This window comes from Zosterops lateralis (genome assembly GCF_965231275.1).
Source record: "Zosterops lateralis genome assembly, chromosome: 3".
Taxonomy (NCBI): Eukaryota; Metazoa; Chordata; class Aves; order Passeriformes; family Zosteropidae; genus Zosterops; species Zosterops lateralis.
The window spans coordinates 112,473,926-112,494,735 of record NC_139764.1 but is presented as its reverse complement, the minus strand read 5'-3'; the positions used below and the strand labels follow the sequence as shown (position 1 = coordinate 112,494,735).

General features: G+C 50.4%; 1 protein-coding gene across 1 annotated transcript in view; it reads right to left on the bottom strand.

Annotated features, from left to right (window-relative positions):
• Positions 1-716: 716 nt before the first annotated feature.
• ELP3 (elongator acetyltransferase complex subunit 3) overlaps positions 717-20,810 on the bottom strand; it is a 94,887-nt gene continuing 74,793 nt past the window's right edge. Inside the window, exons 13-15 of the mRNA XM_083856303.1 lie at positions 19,397-19,624; positions 16,422-16,503; positions 717-841 (exon numbers count right to left, since the gene is read on the bottom strand). Of these exons, the coding sequence (XP_083712429.1) occupies positions 765-841; positions 16,422-16,503; positions 19,397-19,624 (387 nt within the window). The 3' untranslated portion in view covers positions 717-764. The remainder of the gene's footprint in view (positions 842-16,421; positions 16,504-19,396; positions 19,625-20,810) is intronic.

Below are 20,810 nucleotides of genomic sequence, written 5' to 3'. Positions count from 1 at the left end.
GTGAAGAGAATCTGAGGATCTGCGGGATCCACCTTCCCCTCCCTGTTGGGACCAAACCCTGCCCAAAATCAGGGATGGGAACAGCCAGGAGGGATCCACCACGGGCAGGCGGTGCTGGAGCAGTCCCAATTCCCGCTGGGATGGGATGGGATGATGTGGCACCCTTGGGAGATACCCAGGGATCACCATCCCGACCCGCCTGGAGTGGGGAGCTCCGAGATCCCTCCCACCCTCAGCTCCTCCCTGAGGGATGATTTGGATTTTTGAGGAATCTCAGTTCCTCCCACCAGCAGGTCCTGCCTTCCCAACCCTCACGGCCTCCTCCTGGGAAAGGATTGGATTTGGGATTGCTTGGGATGGACAGAAGCAGCCGAGCCCGGTGTTAAATAAATAAGCACAGAATTTATTCCCGGTTTTAATGCAGAACTCTACAAAAGCTGACAGCGTCAGGAAAAAGGCGTTTTTCCCACCAGGCCGCTCCAAAAGGATCCCAAAATTTCACCCCTCAAATGTGACCTTTGAGGCCCGTCCTGATGGGTGACAAGACACCTGGAATGTCCCCACCCTCTCTGGGGGGAACGGGACGATCCCAGGGCTGCTCTTCCCAGGGGAGATGGTGCCGTATTCCATAAAATCCTGGAAATGGGAGAGACCACCGGGATCACCAAGCCCAACTCCGGAGCTCTGGCAGAAGCAAGTCCTGGGATTACAATTCCCAGGATAAACCTTGTGTCCTTCCCGCTCCCCCAGGATCTCCGGGACCATCATTCCAGCCTTTTCACCATGTAGGGCCCTTCCAGCTCGTAGCCGATCTTCCTGTAGTAATTCCTGGTGCCGACACCTGTGAGGAGGAGAAACAACAAGGAGGTTAAAATTCCGTGGGGACGAAGCTGGAAAAGCCAGGACAGGCCATTCCAAGGAGGAATGAGGCTGGAAGGAGCTCGGCCTCTGCAGACTCGGCTGCTGTGCCAGAACGGGGGCGCTGACTCGTTAACAGCTGGACTAATTACGGTGCTGCTCAGGCAGGAGCCGCAGCTGCTCCGTCCTCCCCTGGACTGTGCCCCTTTGTCTCGGGAACGGCCCGAGAGCTCCGAGAGGGAAAAGGAACCGGAGTGGAAAAATGGGAAATGTGATCCCCGGGCACGACAAAGCCCGAGGGCCCAGCTGTGGGATCATCACCGGGAGCTGAAGGGCCCTACAAGCCCCCGGAGCCATTCCAGAGGCTCTGGGAATGAGCTCAGCTCCACTCCAGGTGCTCGAGTGGGCGCAATCCAATTTCCTCCTCCGCCAGGACGGCTCCGAGCGTTCTCCGAGAGCCTCTTCCCTCTCCTTCCTCTCCTGAGGGGCTGCCCAGGAGGAGCTTTTCCCACAGGAAAGGCAGGACGGGCCCAGCTCCTCATCCTTCCCACCTCAGTTAATTACTCACAGATGCATTAATTACTCGTCGGGGAGGGAGGAGGGATTCGGCATCACAGGATGGAGAGGACTCGGCTCTCCTGGCAGGAAGAGCAGCTCCTCTTCCCTCTGATCCCTCCCCAGCCTTCCTGGAAACTCCAGGGCTCTCCAGGAATCTGCTGGAACCTGGTAACCCTTTCCTGCCCCTGTGGCTGCTCGGGGAGGTTTGGTTAAAACAACCCTCAGCTGTTCCCTGAACGCACATTTCAGGAGTTCCTGAAGGGTTTAAGATCGCAACAAACTCCCATCCAGCATCCCCCCGGCAGGGCTTGGACATGGATGGTCCTCAAGGTCCCATCCAACCCCGACCACTCTTGGATTCATCCCACAAGTCCAAACTGGATCAATTTAAGGTGTGGAAAAGGCACCTGAACCCCCCCAGGCCTGAAATGTCCTTGTGTCCCTCTCCCCATTCCGGCAGCTGGGAAGACTCTGGAAAACCACAAAGGACCCCAAATCGGGGAACACCTGAGCAAATTCCCTTCTAAGTGGTGGTGAAGTCCCTGTGATGTCACAGCAGAAGAACCCAAATTCACTCCGATTTTGGAACCAGGAAACAAGGAAAAGCCCAAGTGGACTGCAAACACATCCATTCCCCTCTTCCTGAGCTCTGTCTGCAAGGGCTGAGACCTCTGAGTTGGAGTAAACCATGGCCTGGGTCAACACCTTGCCTAAAAAACATCCCCTGGGGTCATGAGTTGGGGTAAAAAACACGGATTTTGGCTCTGGAAGATCACAAAAATACGAAATATTGAAACATGAATTTTTTGCTCTGGAAGGTCACAAAACCATGAAAGATCACGAAAACACAAAATATCAAACCAGGAATTTTGGCTGTGGAAAGTCACAAAAACATGAAAGATCACAACAACATGAAAGATCAAAACATAAATTTTGGCTCTGGAAGATCACGAAAACACGAAAGATCACGAAACCACAGAAGATCACAAAACCACAAAAGATCACAAAACCACGAAAGATCAAAACACAAATTTTGGCTCTGAAAGATCATCCACAACCCCAAACAACCTGGACAAAGGCTCAGCAGCACCTCAAACTGAAGGACAACCAAATAATTCAGCTGATGGTTTTAAACCACCTCCATCAGAGTCCTTTAACAAAAAACTCCTCTTTTTTCTTTATCCTTTGGGAAACGTGAGGGGTTTGAAGGCAACGTCTCAAGTTGCTTCCATGAATCCCAAAAACTTTAAAGAGGTCTCCATGGAACAGGATCTCTTCCCAAATTTTTGCTGCTCTGATTTACCCCAAACACTCCCCAGAGCCGGCAGAACCTGTCCAGGCAGAACCCTTCCCACTGCTCCGAGCTGCACCCGTGTTTTCCAGGGAAAAGAAATCCTCCCAGAAATATCCCGAAAGAACTATCCTGCAGCATTGAAAGAAGATCAAAAACATGGTTTTCCAAGCCAGAACTGGCCGAATTCCTCACCCTGCAGCTTTAGGACAGGGATTTAATGTTAAATATTCCGTATCCAACCACACCAGAGCTCAGCAGAGCAGGATTCATCCTGATCCAGATCCAGCACAAGGACAGAGGCTCCGATCCCACCCACCTGGATGGAAACCCGGGAGCCAGGTGAGGCTTTTTGGAAGTGTCCCCTCCCCACAATCCTGGAGTGACACATCCTCTGACAACGGCGAATTCAATCCCCTTTTGGGAGCACCCGAATTGCGGCGGAAACCGCTGATAACCTCCCAAAAACCTGGAAGAATTTGCATCCCGAAAATGAATGAAATAGATTTTTGAAGGCTGCCTGGAGCAGGGGGGACAGAGGGAAGCAGCTCAAGCACCGGGGATAAAGGCATTGGTGGCCCAGAGGGACGGGCACGGGCACGGGAGCGTGGCAGAACCATCCCGTAAATCCATAAATCCCCGTCTCTGACTCAGCCCCGCCGCGCTGGAATTACCGACGCGGCATCCGAGTATCCTCCAAGATCCCTCGGCCACGGCTCGCCGGGCACGGAGCGGAGTGAAAATGAGATTGTTTTCAGCTCCATTAACGACCTGCTAATAGTTCATAAAATATCTGCGGCACAGACACACCGGGGACTTCATCTCCGAGTCTGCCTCGGCAGCCGCCGGGATCTTCTCCCAGGATGCGGAATCCGGGCTCATCCCGGCCCGGCAGATTCCTGCCCACAGCTCCAAATATTCCAGGGATGACCTGAGCCAGCTGAGCTTGCCCAATGCCTCACCCCACTGCGGTTTTCCAGTTTTTTTTTTAGGGAGTAACCACCTGGATCAGAGCTTTGTTGCCTGTGGGAAAGGGAGGCTGGAAATCCCAGGTGGACACCCGGAAAATTTGAGGGATCGCTGGGAAGGTTGTCCTTGGAAGCTGCTGGGAAAGGGATCGGCCAACGGGACAGGAAATGGTTTTTCCAGAGAATCTGTGGATTCTTCATCCCTGGAAATGTTCCAGGCCAGGTTGGACGGGGCTTGGAGCAACCTGGGATGGTGGGAGGTGTCCCTGCCCACAGAACTGGATGAGATTTCAGGTCCTTTCCCACCCAAACCATCCTGGAATTCTATGGAAGAACGATGTGACATTCACCAAAATGCTACGGATTTCACCCAGAATGAGCAGCGAGTCTCAAGCCAAACACAGGGATTTGGGATGGCCACGGGGATTTGGGATAGCCACGAAGATTTGGGATGGCCACAGGGATTTGGGATGGCCATAGGGATTTGGGATGGCCATGAAGATTTGGGATGACCACGGGGATTCGGGATGGCCATGGGGATTTGGGATGGCCATAGGGATTTGGGATGGCCATGAAGATTTGGGATGGCCACAGGGATTTGGGATGGCCATGAAGATTTGGGATGGCCACAGGGATTTGGGATGGCCATGAAGATTTGGGATGGCCACAGGGATTTGGGATGGCCATGAAGATTTGGGATGGCCACTAGGATTCAGGATAGCCAGAGATTCAGGATGGCCATGGGGATTCAGAATAGTCACAGGGATTTGGGATGGCCACAGGGATTTGGGATGGCCATGGGGACTCGGGATGGCCATGAAGATTTGGGATGGCCACGGGGATTCGGGATGGCCATGGGGATTTGGGATGGGTGTGAAGATTTGGGATGGCCATGGGGATTTGGGATGGCCACAGGGATTCGGGATGGCCAAAGCTGTTTCTCTTGGCACCAGTGACGCCGTGTCGGGAAGGGGAACGTTTTTCCACAGCTGGAATTCCATTTTTTATGGAAAAGCCACGGAGAAGGAAGTGACAAAAGCTTTGGCCGTCACCTACAGCATTCCAAGGACACGGATGCCACCGACACTTGTGGACATTCCAGGGTTTGCTTTGGAGCAAGACCTCACTCTTCAAGCTGGCAGAACCAATTTATGAGCTGAAATGTCAAATCCAGGCTTTCAATCCATGGAAATGTTGGAAAACATGAGGCTGTTTCATGTGAATCCCAACAAATCCCTCACTGGGAATGGGAACAACAGGGAGCAGGCAAAGGATCAGAGATAACCAAACCCTGCCTTATCAGCACTGAGGAAATGGAGGGAAAATCCCAATTTTTTAACAGTCCTGAGCAAACCCGGGCACGTCGGAGCAATCCCAGGAAAGTTCTGAATTTAAGGAACCAGGGAATGATCCCTGCAGCAAAGATTTGTATTTCAAATCAGAGAATCGGCGAAGGATTTTCTGGAAGCTCCTGAAGATACTGAGGAGATAAAAACCCTTGGAAAATTGGAGGATTTTGGAAATGTGCCTCAGTATCCCCAGGAATGGTTTGGGTTGGGAGGGACCTCAAAGCTGATCCAGTTCCATCCTTCTGCCATGGGCAGGGACACCTTCCACTATCCCAGATTGTTCCGAGCCTTGTCCAACCTCGGACACTTCCAGGGATGGGGCAGCCCCAAATTCTGTAAACCTGAGCCAGGGCCTCATTCCCTCTGAAAAACCAGGAATCCAATATTATATATTGAAAAGATAATTAAAACCCCATTTAACATCACTGAATCTGCCTTAAACCAGAGCTCCAGAAACGATTTCGGATATTTTTTTCTCCTCACCCACCAACGCCCAGGATCTGAAGCTCTTCCCTGCCGAGCGACTCTCAGCGGGATCGATATTCCCGGAGGGAATTGAATCCCGGGGATGGGAGAGAGCTGAGTATTCCGTGACCTCCTCCCGCCTCGGCAGCCACCGGGAGCTAATCAGGGCCGTGATTTAGCCACATCCTGACGCGCTCACACGCTGCTCCTCGGAGCCGCGGGATCACGGAGCGATGATCCCGGGATGAGAATCCTTGCCAAAACCGGCAGCGGAGTCAACCCCCGGCTGTGCCCAACCCCTGAGAGCCGCCGTTTGTTGGACCTGCGGGAGGAACCCGCCCCCGAAATCCTCTGGTTTTTAATGTCAAATGCAAGTCGGTTTGGGTTTTTTTTTTTTTTTTTTTTTTTTTTTTTCGTTTTTTTTTTTTTTTTTTTTTTCTCCCTCCTTTTCCTGGCTGGAACGTTTCCCGGAGATTTTAAATTACTGTTTTCACAGCCCCGGTGTCTGGCGGCGAAGGTTCTGTCACGGCACGGCCCCGAGCAGCCACGATCCCACGGCTGGGGTAATTTGAAATCGCAGGTCTGTGATGAAAAAATAAAAATTGAGCTCTCTGGGAGCCTGGGTGTCGTTCGTCAGCTCAGCAGCCACTGGAGATCCGAGATGGGACCATCTGTGACCCCTGATCCAGGGGCAGAAAACTTGGGATTGATCTGGAATCGCCCTCCAGCCTCCCAAAAAAATCCCCCCTGCTCCACTTGAATCCAGAGTGGATTTGATGGGGATGCAGAGAGGTGCAGAACATTCCTGATGGGGCTGGATTTGATGGGAATATGGAGATTCGGAATCTTCCTGATGGGGCTGCTCCGACTTCTCAGCCAGAGAAATAAAAACCAGGGGAGAAACCCGAACAGGATTTTTGGGAAAAAAAAAAAAAAAAAAAAAACCAAGGAAATAATGCAAAGTGGAACGACAAGTGATTTTTGAAGGCCGAGTCTGCAGGTGAGACCCATCCCAGAGATTCCAGATGGGGAGATTCTGTCTCATTGATCCTTTTATGATGGAAGCAACATTTCCTTAATGCCCACACCCGGCAAACCCCGACTGTGGCGCCAGGAAAAGGCAGAGCTGGCCCATCTCCCGCCTCAAATCCAAGCAAAAAGAAACATTTAGGAGGTAATTCTGTAACTTCCTCCAGGATTTAACAAACTGCTGCCCTGCTGTGGCCATGGGGCATCGGGAGAGATGGGGACAGGGAAATGTGGCAGCTCCTCACCCCCAAATCTGTCACAATTCTGGAGTTTGGGAGGTTTTTTAGCTCTTGAGGCTTCTCCAGAGGTGGTGGTTGGAATATCTGGCCCAGGAGATGGATTTGGGATGAGTCATTGAGCATGTGAGGCATCCATGATCCGTTGGTTTGTTTTTTTTTTTTTTCCCTGTGGGCTTTGGGATGATAAACTCAGCGATCCTGAGAGCCAGCCCATCTCCTCCAGCAGGGAATCACAGCATGGCTTGGCTGGGAAAAACCTTGGGATGTCCTTATCCACAGGCAGCGGACACTTCCCTGCCCCAGGTGGCTCCAACCTGCACTTGGACACTTCCAGGGATGAGGCAGCCACGAATTCTCTGGGAATTCTGTGCCAGGGATCCGCTTTGGGTGGCTCAGAACGCTCACAGAGATAACGCTGCTGGTTAAAAAGAAGCGAGGAGGTTCGGAAAAAACCCTCCACAATTTCTGTTTTTGTTTTGTTGTCCCTCTTGACAGGGCTCCTCCTTGGACTTCCCATCCCTGGAAGGGTCCGAGGAAAGGGTGGAGCAGCCTGGGATGGTGGGAGGTGGAATTTTATCCAGAGGGTGGGACAGGGGGCCTTTTAAGTCCCTCCCAACCCAAACCATTTGGGATTTGGGGACGCTCTGAGCCCGTGTGTCCCCCTGGGGCAGCACCAGGGGAGGGGAAGGGAGCAGCAGCTCCTCTGGGACCCCTGCAGATCCCTGGGAAACTTCGGAATGCAGAGAATGAAGGAGGAGTTCAGGGAGTTAAAGTCAATTAATCCCAGCTCTGGATGGTTTTCCCTCAGCTTTTCCTGGGATGAGCTCAGTGATGGAGCTGCCTGACAAAGCAGGAATTCACAGAATTAAACCAATCCCAGCTCTTCTGAATTCCTGTTCCGAGCGGAGCAGGTGAGGAACACCCAAACTCTGGATGGCTTTATCCCAACTGCTGGGAATGATCCCAGAAATTGGGAAATTTCCAGGATGATCCCAGTGATGGAGCTGGAGCTGCCTGACAAAGCAGGAATTCACAGAGTTAAAACAAATAATCCCAGCTCTTCCTAATTCCTGTTCCGAACGGAGCGGATGAGGAACACCCAAGCTCTGGATGGTTTTTCCCCAGCTCCTGGGATGATCCCAGGGATGAAGCTGGAGCTGCCTGACAGAGCAGTAATTCACAGAGTTAAATCACTTCCAGCTCTTCCAAATTCCTGTTCCGAGTGGAGCAGGTGGGGAACACCCAACCTCTGGATGGTTTTATCTGAACTCCTGGGAATGATCCCAGAAATTGTGAAATTCCTGGGATGATCCCAGTGATGGAGCTGGAGCTGCCTGACAAAGCAGGAATTCAAGAATTAAAGCAAACCAATCCCAAGCTCTTCCAAATTTCACCCACTCTGTTGTTCCAAGCGGAACACCCAAGCTCTGGATGGTTTTTCCCAGCTCCCGGGATGATCCCAGGGATGGAGCTAGAGCTGCTGGGCAAAGCAGGAACTCACAGAATTAAAACAAACCAATCCCAGCTCTTCCTAATTCCTGTTCTGAGTGGAGCAGGTGGGGAGAACCCAAGCTCTGGATGGTTTTTCCCAGTTCCTGGGATGATCCCAGTGCTGGAGCTGGAGCTGCCTGACAAAGCAGGAATTCAAGAATTAAAACAAACCAATCCCAGCTCTTCCAAATTCCTGTTCCCAGCGGAGCAGGTGGGGAACACCCAAGCTCTGGATGTTTTTTCCCAGCTCCTGGGATGATCCCAGGGATGGAGCTGGAGCTGCCTGACAAAGCAGGAATTCACAGAGTTAAACCAAACCAATCCCAGCTCTTCCAGATTTCACCCACTCTGTTGTTCCAAGCGGAACACCCAAACTCTGGATGGTTTTTCCCAGCTCCTGGGATGATCCCAGGGATGGAGCTGGAGCTGCTGGGCAAAGCAGGAATTCAAGAATTAAAACAAACCAATCCCAGCTCTTCCAAATTCCTGTTCCCAGCGGAGCAGGTGGGGAACACCCAAGCTCTGGATGTTTTTTCCCAGTTCCTGGGATGATCCCAGGGATGGAGCTGGAGCTGCCTGACAAAGCAGGAATTCACAGAATTAAAACAAATAATCCCAGCTCTTCCAAATTTCACCCACTCTGCTGTTCCAAGCGGAACACCCAAGCTCTGGATGGTTTTTCCCAGCTCCCGGGATGATCCCAGGGATGGAGCTGGAGCTGCCTGACAAAGCAGGGACTCACAGAGTTAAACCAAACCAATCCCAGCTCTTCCTAATTCCTGTTCTGAGCGGAGCAGGTGGGAAGCACCCAAGCTGGTTGGTTTTTTCCCCAACTGCTGGGAATGATCCCAGAAATTGGGAAATTCCCAGGATGATCCTGGAGCTGGAGCTGCCTGACAAAGCAGGAATTCACAGAATTAAAACAAACCAATCCCAGCTCTTCCAAATTCCTGTTCCAGTCAGAGCAGGTGAGGAACACCCAAGCTCTGGATGGTTTTTTCCCAATTCCTGGGATGATCCCAGTGCTGGAGCCCCTCCCACGTCAGAGGAATCCATCCCTCCTCCCCCCTGGTGCTGTCACTGGGCCGTGACACATCCCTGGCCCGCGGCCACGTTAATTTTCTCCTTGACGGCCCCCGAATGTTGGCCGGGGCCGGGGGAACGCCGGCTCCATCCCCAGCTCCATGGAAATGGGCTCCTGGCAGGGGCTGGGATGAGGCCACACGGAGCAGAGCCCGCCCCGAGCCTCCTCGGGAGCCAGGAATGGTTTGAGGGGATAAAAGGAGAGGTGGTTCCGAGGGGAAGGTGAGGAAAGGGTGCTGCTCTTCCAGATTCCTGTTCCCAGCGGAGCAGGTGGGGAGAACCCAAACTCTGGATGGTTTTCCCCCAGCTTTTCCCAGCTCCTGGGAATTCTCATCACTGGATGATCCCAGAGATGGAGCTGGAGCTGCCTGACAAAGCAGTGATTCACAGAATTAAAACAAACCAATCCCAGCTCTTCCAAATTCCTGTTCCAGGCACAGCAGGTGGGGAGAACCCAAACTCTGGATGGTTTTCCCCCAGCTTTTCCCAGCCTGGGAATCTTCATCACTGGATGATCCCAGCGATGGAGCTGGAGCTGCCTGACAAAGCAGTGATTCACAGAATTATAACAAAACAATCCCAGATCTTTGTAATCTCTGTTCTCAGTGGAGCAGGTGAGAAGAACCCAAACTCTGGATGGTTTTTCCCAATTCCTGGGATGGTCCCAGTGATGGAGCTGGAGCTGCCTGACAAAGCAGGAATTCACAGAATTAAACTAAACCAATCCCAGCTCTTCCAAATTCATGTTCCAGGCACCGTAGGGAACCCAAACTCTGGATGGTTTTTCCCAGCTCCTGGAATGATCCCAAGCTGGAGCTGCTGGGCAAAGCAGGAATTCACAGAGTTAAACCAAACCAATCCCAGCTCTTCCAAATTTCTGTTCTGAGTGGAGCAGGTGAGGAACACCCAACCTCTGGATGGTTTTTCCCCAATTCCTGGGATGATCCCAGCGATGGAGCTGGAGCTGCCTGACAAAGCAGGAGCTCACAGAGTTAACGCAATCCCAGCCCGGGTGGGGAGGGTTTTCAATCGGCCGTTCAGTTCAGTTCAGTTCAGTTCAGTTCAGTTCAGTTCAGCGGGAGATAAGGCAGGAGCTGTCGGAACAGGCCGAGCGCGGCTGCTCCCGCTGGCAGCGCGGGCAGATAAGGCTGACAGACGTCAGCACCGAGCCCTGCCCGGGCTTCACTGCGCGCCCCGGGCTGCTCTGCTGGAGAAGGGACCGACAGCCTGAGGCCACCCCTTGTCCTTGGGGGAGCCCCGGCAGCTTCTCCCGCTGGATTCCAGTTTGGATTTGCTGAATCCCAGTTTGGATTTCATGAATGCCAGTTTGGAATCACTGAATCCCAGTCTGGATTTGCTGAATCCCAGTCTGGATTTGTTGAGTCCCACCCAGTTTGGACTCATTGAATTGCCATTTGGACTCACTGAATTGCCATTTGGATTTGCTGAATCCCAGTTTGGATTAGCTGAGTCCCAGTTTGGATTTCCTAAATCCCAGTTTGGATCTGGTGAATGCCATTTTGGATTAATTGAATTCCAGTCTGGATTTGCTGAATTCCAGTTTAGATTTGCTGAATCCTAGTTTGGGTTTGCTGAATCCCAGTTCGGATACACTGAATTCCAGTTTGGATTTGCTGAGTCCCAGTTTGAATGTCCTGAATCCCAGTTTGTATTTGGTGAATGCCAGTTTGGATTTCCTGAATTCCAGTTTGGATTCACTGAATCCCAGTCTGGATTTCCTGAATTCCAGTTTAGATTTGCTGATTCCCAGTTTGGGTTTGCTGAATCCCAGTTTGGATACATTGAATTCCAGTTTGGATTTGCTGAATCCCAGTTTGGACTTGCTGAATGCCAGTTTGGATTCATTGAATTGCCATTTGGATTCAATGAATCCCAGTTTGGATTTGCTAAATTCCAGTTTGGATTTGCTGAATCCCAGTCTGGATTCCCTGAATCCCAGTTTGGATTTAGTGAACTCCAGTTTGAATTCACTGAATTCCAGTTTGGATTAACTGAATCCCAGTTTGGATCTAGTGAATTCCAGTTCGGATTTGCTGAGTCCCAGTTTGGATTCCCTGAGTCCCAGTTTGGATTCACTGAATGCCAGTCTGGATTTGCTGAATTCTAGTCTAGATTAGCTGAATCCCAGTCTGGATTTGCTAAATTCCAGTTTGGATTTGTTGAATCCCAGTCTGGATTCCCTGAGTCCCAGTTTGGATTAGCTGAGTCCCAGTCTGGATTCCCTGAGTTAGGGATGCCCAGGGGAGCCCAGGACAAACCAGTGGGATAAAATCACAGCGACGGTTTGTGCTGGAAGGGACCTGATGGATCGTCCCATTCCAACCCCGACACCTCCCACTATCCCAGGCTGCTCCAAGCCCCGTCCAGCCCAGCCTTGGACACTCCCAGGGATCCAGGGGCAGCCACAGCTGCTCTGGGAATTCCATCCCAACCCCCCTCACCCTCCCAGGGAAGAATTCCTTCCCAGTATCCCACCCAAATTCCCCTTTTCCCCTTCAAAGCCATTCCCTGTGTCCTGTCCCTCCATCCCTTGTCCCCAGTCCCTCTCCAGCTCTCCTGGAGCCCCTTTAGGCTCTGAGCATTCCCTGGATCCTTCCCTTCTCCAGGTGAACATTCCCAGCTCTCCCAGCCTGGCTCCAGAGGGGCTCCAGCCCTGGGAGCAGAATCTCTGAGTGGAGCCAGGCGGGAGATGTCACATCCAGATTCCAGAGCCAAGCAGGAATATCTCACATTCCAGCCCCTCAGGATTATCCCAGCCACCTGCAGATATTCCAGGTGGAGGCCACCAGAAAGGAACAAACTGGCATTCCTCAAAAAACAAACAAACAAACAAACAAACAAACAAACAAACAACCAACCCACAAAAACAACCAAACAACGAAAAACCCCAAGTTTTTCCAGAGTTTGTCATTTCACGGAATTTCCAAGGAATCTCAGACCTCTCTCCAGGCTCTCCAAACACGAGGATGACACCAGAACTGGGGATCACAAAGGATCTGGAATATCTGGATTTGTGGGAGCAGACCCTGTGTCACTGAGGAGAGGCAGGGCCCGGCGTTCCCAACGTTTCCGAATTTGCATTTCCCACAGTGGAGCTGTTTTAAGGGAACAGCTGGAAGTGTTTGCTCCCGGGATTTGGGTCAGATGGGGCTAATTATGGGATGTCAGGCCTCAAAGTGGGAATGACGGCCAGAGGAGGCATCAAGGGGACGGCAGGAAAAGGCTCCAAGGACAGAGAAGGGTGTCCTTTGTCCACCTTCACCCGAATCCAGAGGTTATTCCGTCATCCCTCCTCCTCTGCTCAAGGCAGGGTGGAAAATCTGCGGGAATTCCACGGGAAGGGATGAGGAGGGAAAGCTCAGGAGTTCTGCAGGAACAAAAAAAATCCCTGGAAAATGGTCACGGCTCTGATTTGAGCCCACTTCCATTGCTGGGAATTCCAAACACCCGGGAAGGGGAAGGGGAAGGGGAAGGGGAAGGGGAAGGGGAAGGGGGAAGGGAAGGGAAGGGGAAGGGGGAAGGGAAGGGAAGGGAAGGGAAGGGAAGGGAAGGGAAGGGAAGGGAAGGGAAGGGAAGGGAAGGGAAGGGAAGGGAAGGGAAGGGAAGGGAAGGGAAGGGAAGGGAAGGGAAGGGAAGGGAAGGGAAGGGAAGGGAAGGGAAGGGAAGGGAAGGGAAGGGAAGGGAAGGGAAGGGAAGGGAAGGGAAGGAAAGGAAAGGAAAGGAAAGGAAAGGAAAGGAAAGGAAAGGAAAGGAAAGGAAAGGAAAGGAAAGGAAAGGAAAGGAAAGGAAAGGAAAGGAAAGGAAAGGAAAGGAAAGGAAAGGAAAGGAAAGGAAAGGAAAGGAATCTCCAGGATTCCCCACATTTTCAACTCCCATTCCTACATTTTGTACAGGATTTGCCTTCACACCAATACACATAATATGAATATTGATATAAAAACTTCCTGCCAGGACACTTTGAAGAATCCCAACTTGTCCCTGCTTAAGGAGAGATGATTTTCCTGCTCATTCCAGCCCCAAAATCCCAGTTAATCCAACATCAAACCTCCAAAATTTCCAGTCCATCCTGAACCAGGGGCTCGCACACAGCAGAATTCAGAAATTCCCTGTTCCAGCTTTTCCCAAATCCCACTAAATCTATTCCTTTTCCAAAGGTCATCAATCCGGAGCAGACAAACACAATTCATCATTTCTAATTCTCTCATCAGCGGCCTTGAGATCGGCATTTCTAAAAATAACAACTCTGGGATGGAAGGAAAACTCCTTGGAAGTTTTCCCAGAGCCCATCAATCCTGGGGATCTCCTCATCCAGGAATTCCTGTCCCCATTCCTGCCAGGGCTCTTCATGAGGAGGAAATGAGGAGGAAAACTTTGAGCTGCCCTGGAGCTCTGGATTCACCAGGAAGCTTTTCCAGCTTCTCTCCGTGGAAATTCCTGGTTCAAGGTGGATTTTTAATGAAGGTGGATTTTTAATGCAGCTGGAATTCTGAGCTTCCCAATTCTCCCCTCGATGGGAAAAGGGGCAGGAGGAAAATCCCAATTTTCCTTTGGCACAGGAGTGTCTGGGAAAGAAGTCAGCCACTGGAATGAGCCATTCCAGATCCCAGAAAAAACAAGGAATTAGTCAAGTTTCTCCTTGAAATTCCTGCGGGAATTCTGAAGATTTGGGAGCCTGGAAAAACCCTCCATTCTCATTTTTTTTTGGGGATTTTGATATCTCCTGTAGTTTCACACTCCCAGGAGCAGCCAAGGATTTCAGAGCCTGGAAAAAACCCTCCATGTCCTGGATTTTTGGGATGTGGTGGCACCTCCAGTGGCTTCACATTCCCTACAACAGCCAAGGATCCGACCAAGGATTTGTGGGATTGGAAGAACTCCCCATTCCCTGGATTTTTGGGATTGTGCCACCCCAGCCTGACCACTCCACTCCTGACCTTCACCAGGAGAAAATCAGGGATTACCCCATTCCCACTCCCAGCTTTGGATCCAGGGATTTTACAGCAGGAAGACGGAAATTCCGGAATCCCGGATTGTGCCAGAAATCCTCCGGAGCCGGAAGGAAAACCAGATTTGGCTGGATGGATGAGATTCCAAATGGGAACAGCTTGGGATGCCAGGAAATGCCAGGATTTCCCTTTCCTCCCTGTTTTCCATCCGAATTCCCCTCCCTCTGGATTGAGTTTCCAAACTGGTGTCAATCCAAGGCTGTGCTGAACCATTGGCTGGAAAATCCCAAATTTCTCTGGATTTTTCCAGCTTCCCAAATTCACTCCCTAAAGGTGAGCAGGACCCAACCAGCTGCAGGACTGGGAGATGGAAAAGACCTTCCAAGATCCTCTTTTCCAAGCCTTTGGAATGATGATTTCCGCTCATTTTTAACAAAAAGCCTCAAACTTCACTCAAACCCCTCCACGCTGTCCTGTCCCAAAATTCCGTATTTCTCCTTTTGGAATAAGGAAGGAAGGAATTTTTCCTTTTGGAAAAGGAATTTTTTTTGTTGGGAATGTCCCATATTAAAAAATTCCATTTCAGATCCTAAAACTCCTCCCTCTGATGGAGAAAAAAACCAACAATTCCTGGCTGCGCTTTTATTCCGGATAAAACCTCTGGGAGGACTGGAATTCAGCATCTCCAAGGAAACAGCTGGAAAACCTGTGGATCTTGGAGAAATTGCAGGATATTGAGCTCGGCACTCCAGGGATACAAACGGAATTCCCAGTTCAGACTGACACCAAACAGCAGAAACAGGGAAAGGATTCAGAGATGGAATTCCGGAATTCCATAATCCAGGTGGAATTCCCAGTTCAGACTGACACCGAGCAGGAATAGGGAAATGACTGGGAGATGGAATCATGGAATTCCGGAATCCGGGTGGAATTCCCAGCTCAGACTTAAAACTGAGCAGGAATAGGGAAACCACTGGGAGATGGAATCATGGAATTCCGGAATCCGGGTGGAATTCTCAGTTCAGACTGACACCGAGCAGGAATAGGGAAATGACTGGGAGATGGAATCATGGAATTCCAGAATCCAGGTGGAATTCTCAGTTCAGACTGACACCAAACAGGAATAAGGAAACCACTGGGAGATGGAATCATGGAATTCTGGAATCCAGGTGGAATTCCCAGTTCAGATTGACACCAAACAGAAGAAACGGGGAAAACACTGGGAGATGGAATCGTGGAATTCCGGAATGGTTTGGGTGGAAAATAACCTTAAATCCCATCCCATTCCAACCCCAGCACCTCCCACAATCCCGAGTTGTTCCCGGTTTTTCCTTGGACACTTCCAGGGATGGAGCAGCCGCAGCTGCTCTGGGAACAACCAGCAAACAGAATCCAGAGAATTCTCCTGGAGCATCCGGCTCCTCCCGCACGTTGTTTTCCCCGCTCTCACTCTGATCCTCATCAATGAGCCATGAAAATCCCGGGATTTTAGAGCTGGGAACACACAGGGAGCTGTTCTGTTCAGCAGCTCGGATCCAAGCTGTGAATTTCTGCCTTTTTTTTTTTTTTTTTTTTTTTTTTTTGGTAGCAGCAGAAAATAAGGATTTTTTTTTTTTCCCAAAAAAATCCTCTGGATCAGAGCTCTGCTGTTAAATCCCTTAAAATCCTACAAGGATTCCTCTGCCAGTCATTCCCTAACAATATAATTTATATCAAATTATTATATTTATGTAATTTGTATTAAATGATTACATTCCAGCGGGTGGAACAGCTCCACAGGGAACGGCCACATTCCCAAGGAAATCCAGCAGGGATTGTTGGATCCCAGATATTTCCACCTGGAAAAGCTTCCCTGAGCTGCCACAGCTCCCAAAATCCCATCAGTTCCAACCCAAAGTTCTCCCTTCGCTGTCCCCCAGGGTCAGGAAAAATGGGAAAAGGAGGAAAAACTTTTTTTTTTTCTCCCATCTCCTTTCTCCAGGATAATTCTGGATGCATCTTCCCTAACCCAAGGAGTTTTCCCAGCAGTGGCTGTGACACATTTGGGTTATTTTCAGATTAAGATAAAAAAATATTCTAAAAATAAAAACAACTTCCAAGGGATAAAGTAAAAAAAAAAGTACCTGAAATTACAGCGATTTTCTGTGCCCCGTGCTCCTCCCTGGCGATCCTCTCCGCCTCCTCCATCAGCAGCATTCCAAACCCCTGGAATGGCAGGAACAACAGAAAAAAAAGGGAAAGTTTTGGTCAAAAAAAAAAAAAAAAAAAAGGAAGTTTTGGTCAAAAGCAGAAGCCCAAGAGCAAGGTCAGGATGTGAAGATTGGGTTCTGAAAAATCCGGATTTTTTGGCACAGGAATGATCTGGAGTTTGAGATCAACCATAAATTCCTCTGGGAATTTTTTCCTTGTTGTGGAATTTTTTGTGGGAACTCCCGGAGTTCCTGACTGGCTCTCCATGGCAGGAATGGGATAGGGTTAAATCCCCTTGATGGGAATTCACCCTGGAATTCTGAACTGGAAATTCCCAGTGACAGGTGGGAGATGGGGAAGGAATTCCTGGCTGGGCTGGAATTCCCAGAGAATTCCCTGGGAGTGTCCAAGGAAAAGTTGGAGCAGCCTGGGATGGTGGGGTTGGAATGGGATGGGATTGAAGGTCCGTGGATCCCATCCCAAACCATTCCAGGATTCTGGGATCAAGGACGCTCAGCATCCATCCTGAGGGATTTTTATGGAATTCAGGGATGGAAAGGGACAAGGAGACTCTACCTGGAGTCTCAAATTCCCAGGGAATTCCTGAAATTCCTTCCCAGAGAGGAGTCAGGATGGGGATGGATCCAATCCTAGACTGGGAGAGCTGGGAATGGAGGGAATTCCCTGGAAATTTGGAGCTTGGGAAAGAATTCCTGGCCGGGAGGGGCTGGAATTCCCAGAGAATCCCTGGGAGTGTCCAAGGAAAGGAATTTGGGTGTTGCAATTCCAGACTGGTTTAGGTGGGAAGGGACCTTAAATCCCATCCCATTCCAATCCTACAGTCCCAGGGTGCTCCAGCTTTTCCTTGGACACTCCCAGGGATTCTCTGGGAATTGCAGCCCAGCCAGGAATTCCTTCCCAAATTCCACCCTGAGCTCCTCTATCCCAGGGAATTCCTTCCATTCCCAGCTCTCCCAGCCTGGGATTGGATCCAGCCCCATCCTGACTCCTCTCTGGGAGGGAATTTCAGGAATTCCCTGGGAATTTGGGACTCCAGGAAGGGTCTCCCTTCCCTTTTCCATCCCTGACTTCCATAAAAATCCCTCGGGACAGATCCTGAGTGTCTTTGATCCCAGAATCCCAGAATGGTTTGGGATGGGATCCACGGACCTTCAATCCCATCCCATTCCCAACCCCGACACATCCCACGATCCCAGGGGGCTCCAGCCTTTCCTGGGACACTCTGAGGGATCCAGCCATGGATTCCTGGGAATTCTGATCCAGCAGGAAGAAGCCGTTCCCTGGGCAGCACCAAATCCGACCTCCCCTTCCCAGAGGGAATTAATTCCTGCAGGCTCCAGGAGCGGAATTCCTTCCCCTGAGCAGGAATTAATTAATTAACAAAGGAAGTCCGGAGGCCAATTAGCACTGCAGCTCCTGAGGGCTGGGAACGAAACAGCTCCAGGAATATCGGGAAAGGAATTTTATTTAAAATCTCATGGAATTATTTTTTTGAATCTCAGAGCTCCAGCAATGGCTGGAATGTTTCCCATTGGGAAAAAAAAAGCCTTGGAAGAGACAGAATTCCAGTGAAAAGGAGCTCAAATCCCATTCCAGCTCCGACATGTAGAGTTTTTTTATTTCTTTATTTAAATACAGGTTTGGGAATTACCTGGCGCTGGAATTTGGAAGGACTGGGAATCACCTGGTGCTGGAATTTGGAGGGATTGGGAATCACCTGGTGCTGGAATTTGGAGGGATTGGGAATATCTGGTGCTGGAATTTGGAGGGATTTGGAATCACCTGGTGCTGGAATTTCCAGGGACTGGGAATACCTAGTACTGGAATTTGGATGGATTGGAATTGCCTGGTGCTGGAATTTGGAGGGATCCCAAACACCTGGTGCTGGAATTTGTAGGAATTACCTGGTGCTGGAATTTGGAGGGATCGGGAAGAAGTGCCTGGTGCTGGAATTTGCAGGGATGGGGAATTACCTGGTGCTGGAATTTGGAGGAATTATCTGGTCCTGGAATTTGGAGGAATTACCTGTTGCTGGAATTTGGAGGGATCCCAAACACCTGGTGCTGGAATTTGGAAGGATTGGGAATTACCTGGTGCTGGAATTTGGATGGATTGGGAATTACCTGGTGCTGGAATTTGCAGGGATGGGGAATTACCTGGTGCTGGAATTTGGAAGGATTGGGAATCCCCTGGTGCTGGAATTTGGCGGAATCAGGAATTACCTGGTGCTGGAATTTGGAAGGATTGGGAATCACCTGGTGCTGGAATTTCCAGGGACTGGGAATACCTAGTACTGGAATTTGGATGGATTGGAATTGCCTGGTGCTGGAATTTGAAAGAATCCCCTGGTGCTGGAATTTGTAGGAATTACCTGGTGCTGGAATTTGGAGGGATCCCAAACACCTGGTGCTGGAATTTGTAGGAATTGCCTGGTGCTGGAATTTGGCGGGATCAGGAATTACCTGGTGCTGGAATTTGCAGGGATTGGGAATTACTTGGTGCTGGAATTTGGAGGGATCAGGAATCACCTGGTGCTGGAATTTGGCGGGATTGGGAAGAATTACCTGGTGTTCGATTTTGGAAGGATTGGGAATCACCTGGTGCTGGAATTTGGAGGGATTGGGAATCACCTGTTGCTGGAATTTCCAGGGACTGGGAATCACCTGTTGCTGGAATTTGGTGGGACTGGGAATCACCTACTGCTGGAATTTGGCGGGATGGGGAATTACCTGGTGCTGGAATTTGGAAGGATTGGGAATTACCTGGTGCTGGAATTTGGAGGGATTGTGAATTACCTGGGGCTGGAATTTGCAAGGACTGGGAATCCCCTGGTGCTGGAATTTGGCGGGATGGGGAATCACCTGCTGCTGGAATTTGGAGGAATTACCTGGTGCTGGAATTTGGAGGGATCCCGGCTGCTGACGGGCACCACGCTGCCGTAGACGTGCAATTCCCGGACGATGGAGACGCCGCCGCGCAGCTCCGGCCGGAACGATTCCGGGGAGCTCTTCCGGAGGCGCAGGAGCCCCACCAGGATGTCCTGCTCGGGGTCCTCGTAGGACAGGAACGTCTCCCAGCCCCCGTTGGCCACGTAATCCCGACGGATCAGCTCCACCTGGAAAACCAGGAGCAGGAGGAGGAAAAAGAGAGGGGAAAAAAAAGGGAAAATCTGAGAGCGAAGCGGATCCGTAAATCAGAGCAAAATTCCAGGAAGGGCTTTTCCCTAAAGGCAGTTTGATTCCAGATGGGAATTTGGAGTTGGCCATGTAATCCCGATGGATCAGCTCCAGCTGACCCACGAGGAGGAAAAGGAGGAAAAGGAGGGGGGAAAAAAAGGGAAAATCTGAGAGTGAAGCTGATTCTGTGGATCCATAAATCAGAGCAAACTTCCAAGAAGGGCTTTTCCCTAAAGGCAGTTTAATTCCAGATGGGATTTTGGAATTGGCCACATAATCCCAATGGATCAACACCTGATCCAGGAGGGGAGGGATGAGGAGGAAAAGAAGGGGAAAAAGGGAAAATCTGAGAGTGAAGCTGATTCTGTGGATCTATAAATCAGAGCAAACTCCCAGGAAGGGCTTTTCCCTAAAGGCAGTTTGATTCCGGATGGGAATCTGGAGTTGGGCACATAATCCTGATGGATCAGCTCCACCTGACCCATGGAAAAGGAGGAAAAGGAGAGAAAAAAGGGAAAATCTGAGAGTGAAGCTGATTCCATGGATCCAAAAATGTGGCTCAGAGCAAACAGGAAGGGCTTTTCCCTAAAGCCAGTTTAATTCCAGATGGGAATTTGGAGTTGGCCACGTAATCCCAACAGATCAACACCTGATCCAGGAGGGGAGGGATGAGGAGGAAAAGGAGAGGAAAAAAGGGAAAATCTGGGAGTGAAGCTGATTCTGTGGATCCACAAATCATATCCATAAACAGGAAGGGCTTTTCCCGAAAGGCAGTTTGATTCCAGATGGGAATTTGGAGTTGGGCACATAATCCCTCTGGATCAACACCTGATCCAGGAGGGGAGGGATGAGGAGGAAAAGGAGGGGAAAAAGGGAAATGTGTGGAGAGAGTGAAGCTGATTCCATGGATTCTTCAATATTCTTCAGAGCAAGGAGGAAGAGATTCCCTAAAGGAATTAATTCCAGATGGGAATTCGTGGTGACCTCATGGAATGCTTTGGCTGGGAAGGGACCTTAAATCCCATCCCATCCCAGGGTGTTCCAACCTCTCCTTGGACACTCCCAGGGATTCTCTGGGAATTCCAGCCCAGCCAGGAATTTCTTCCCAAGCTCCCCTTTCCCAGG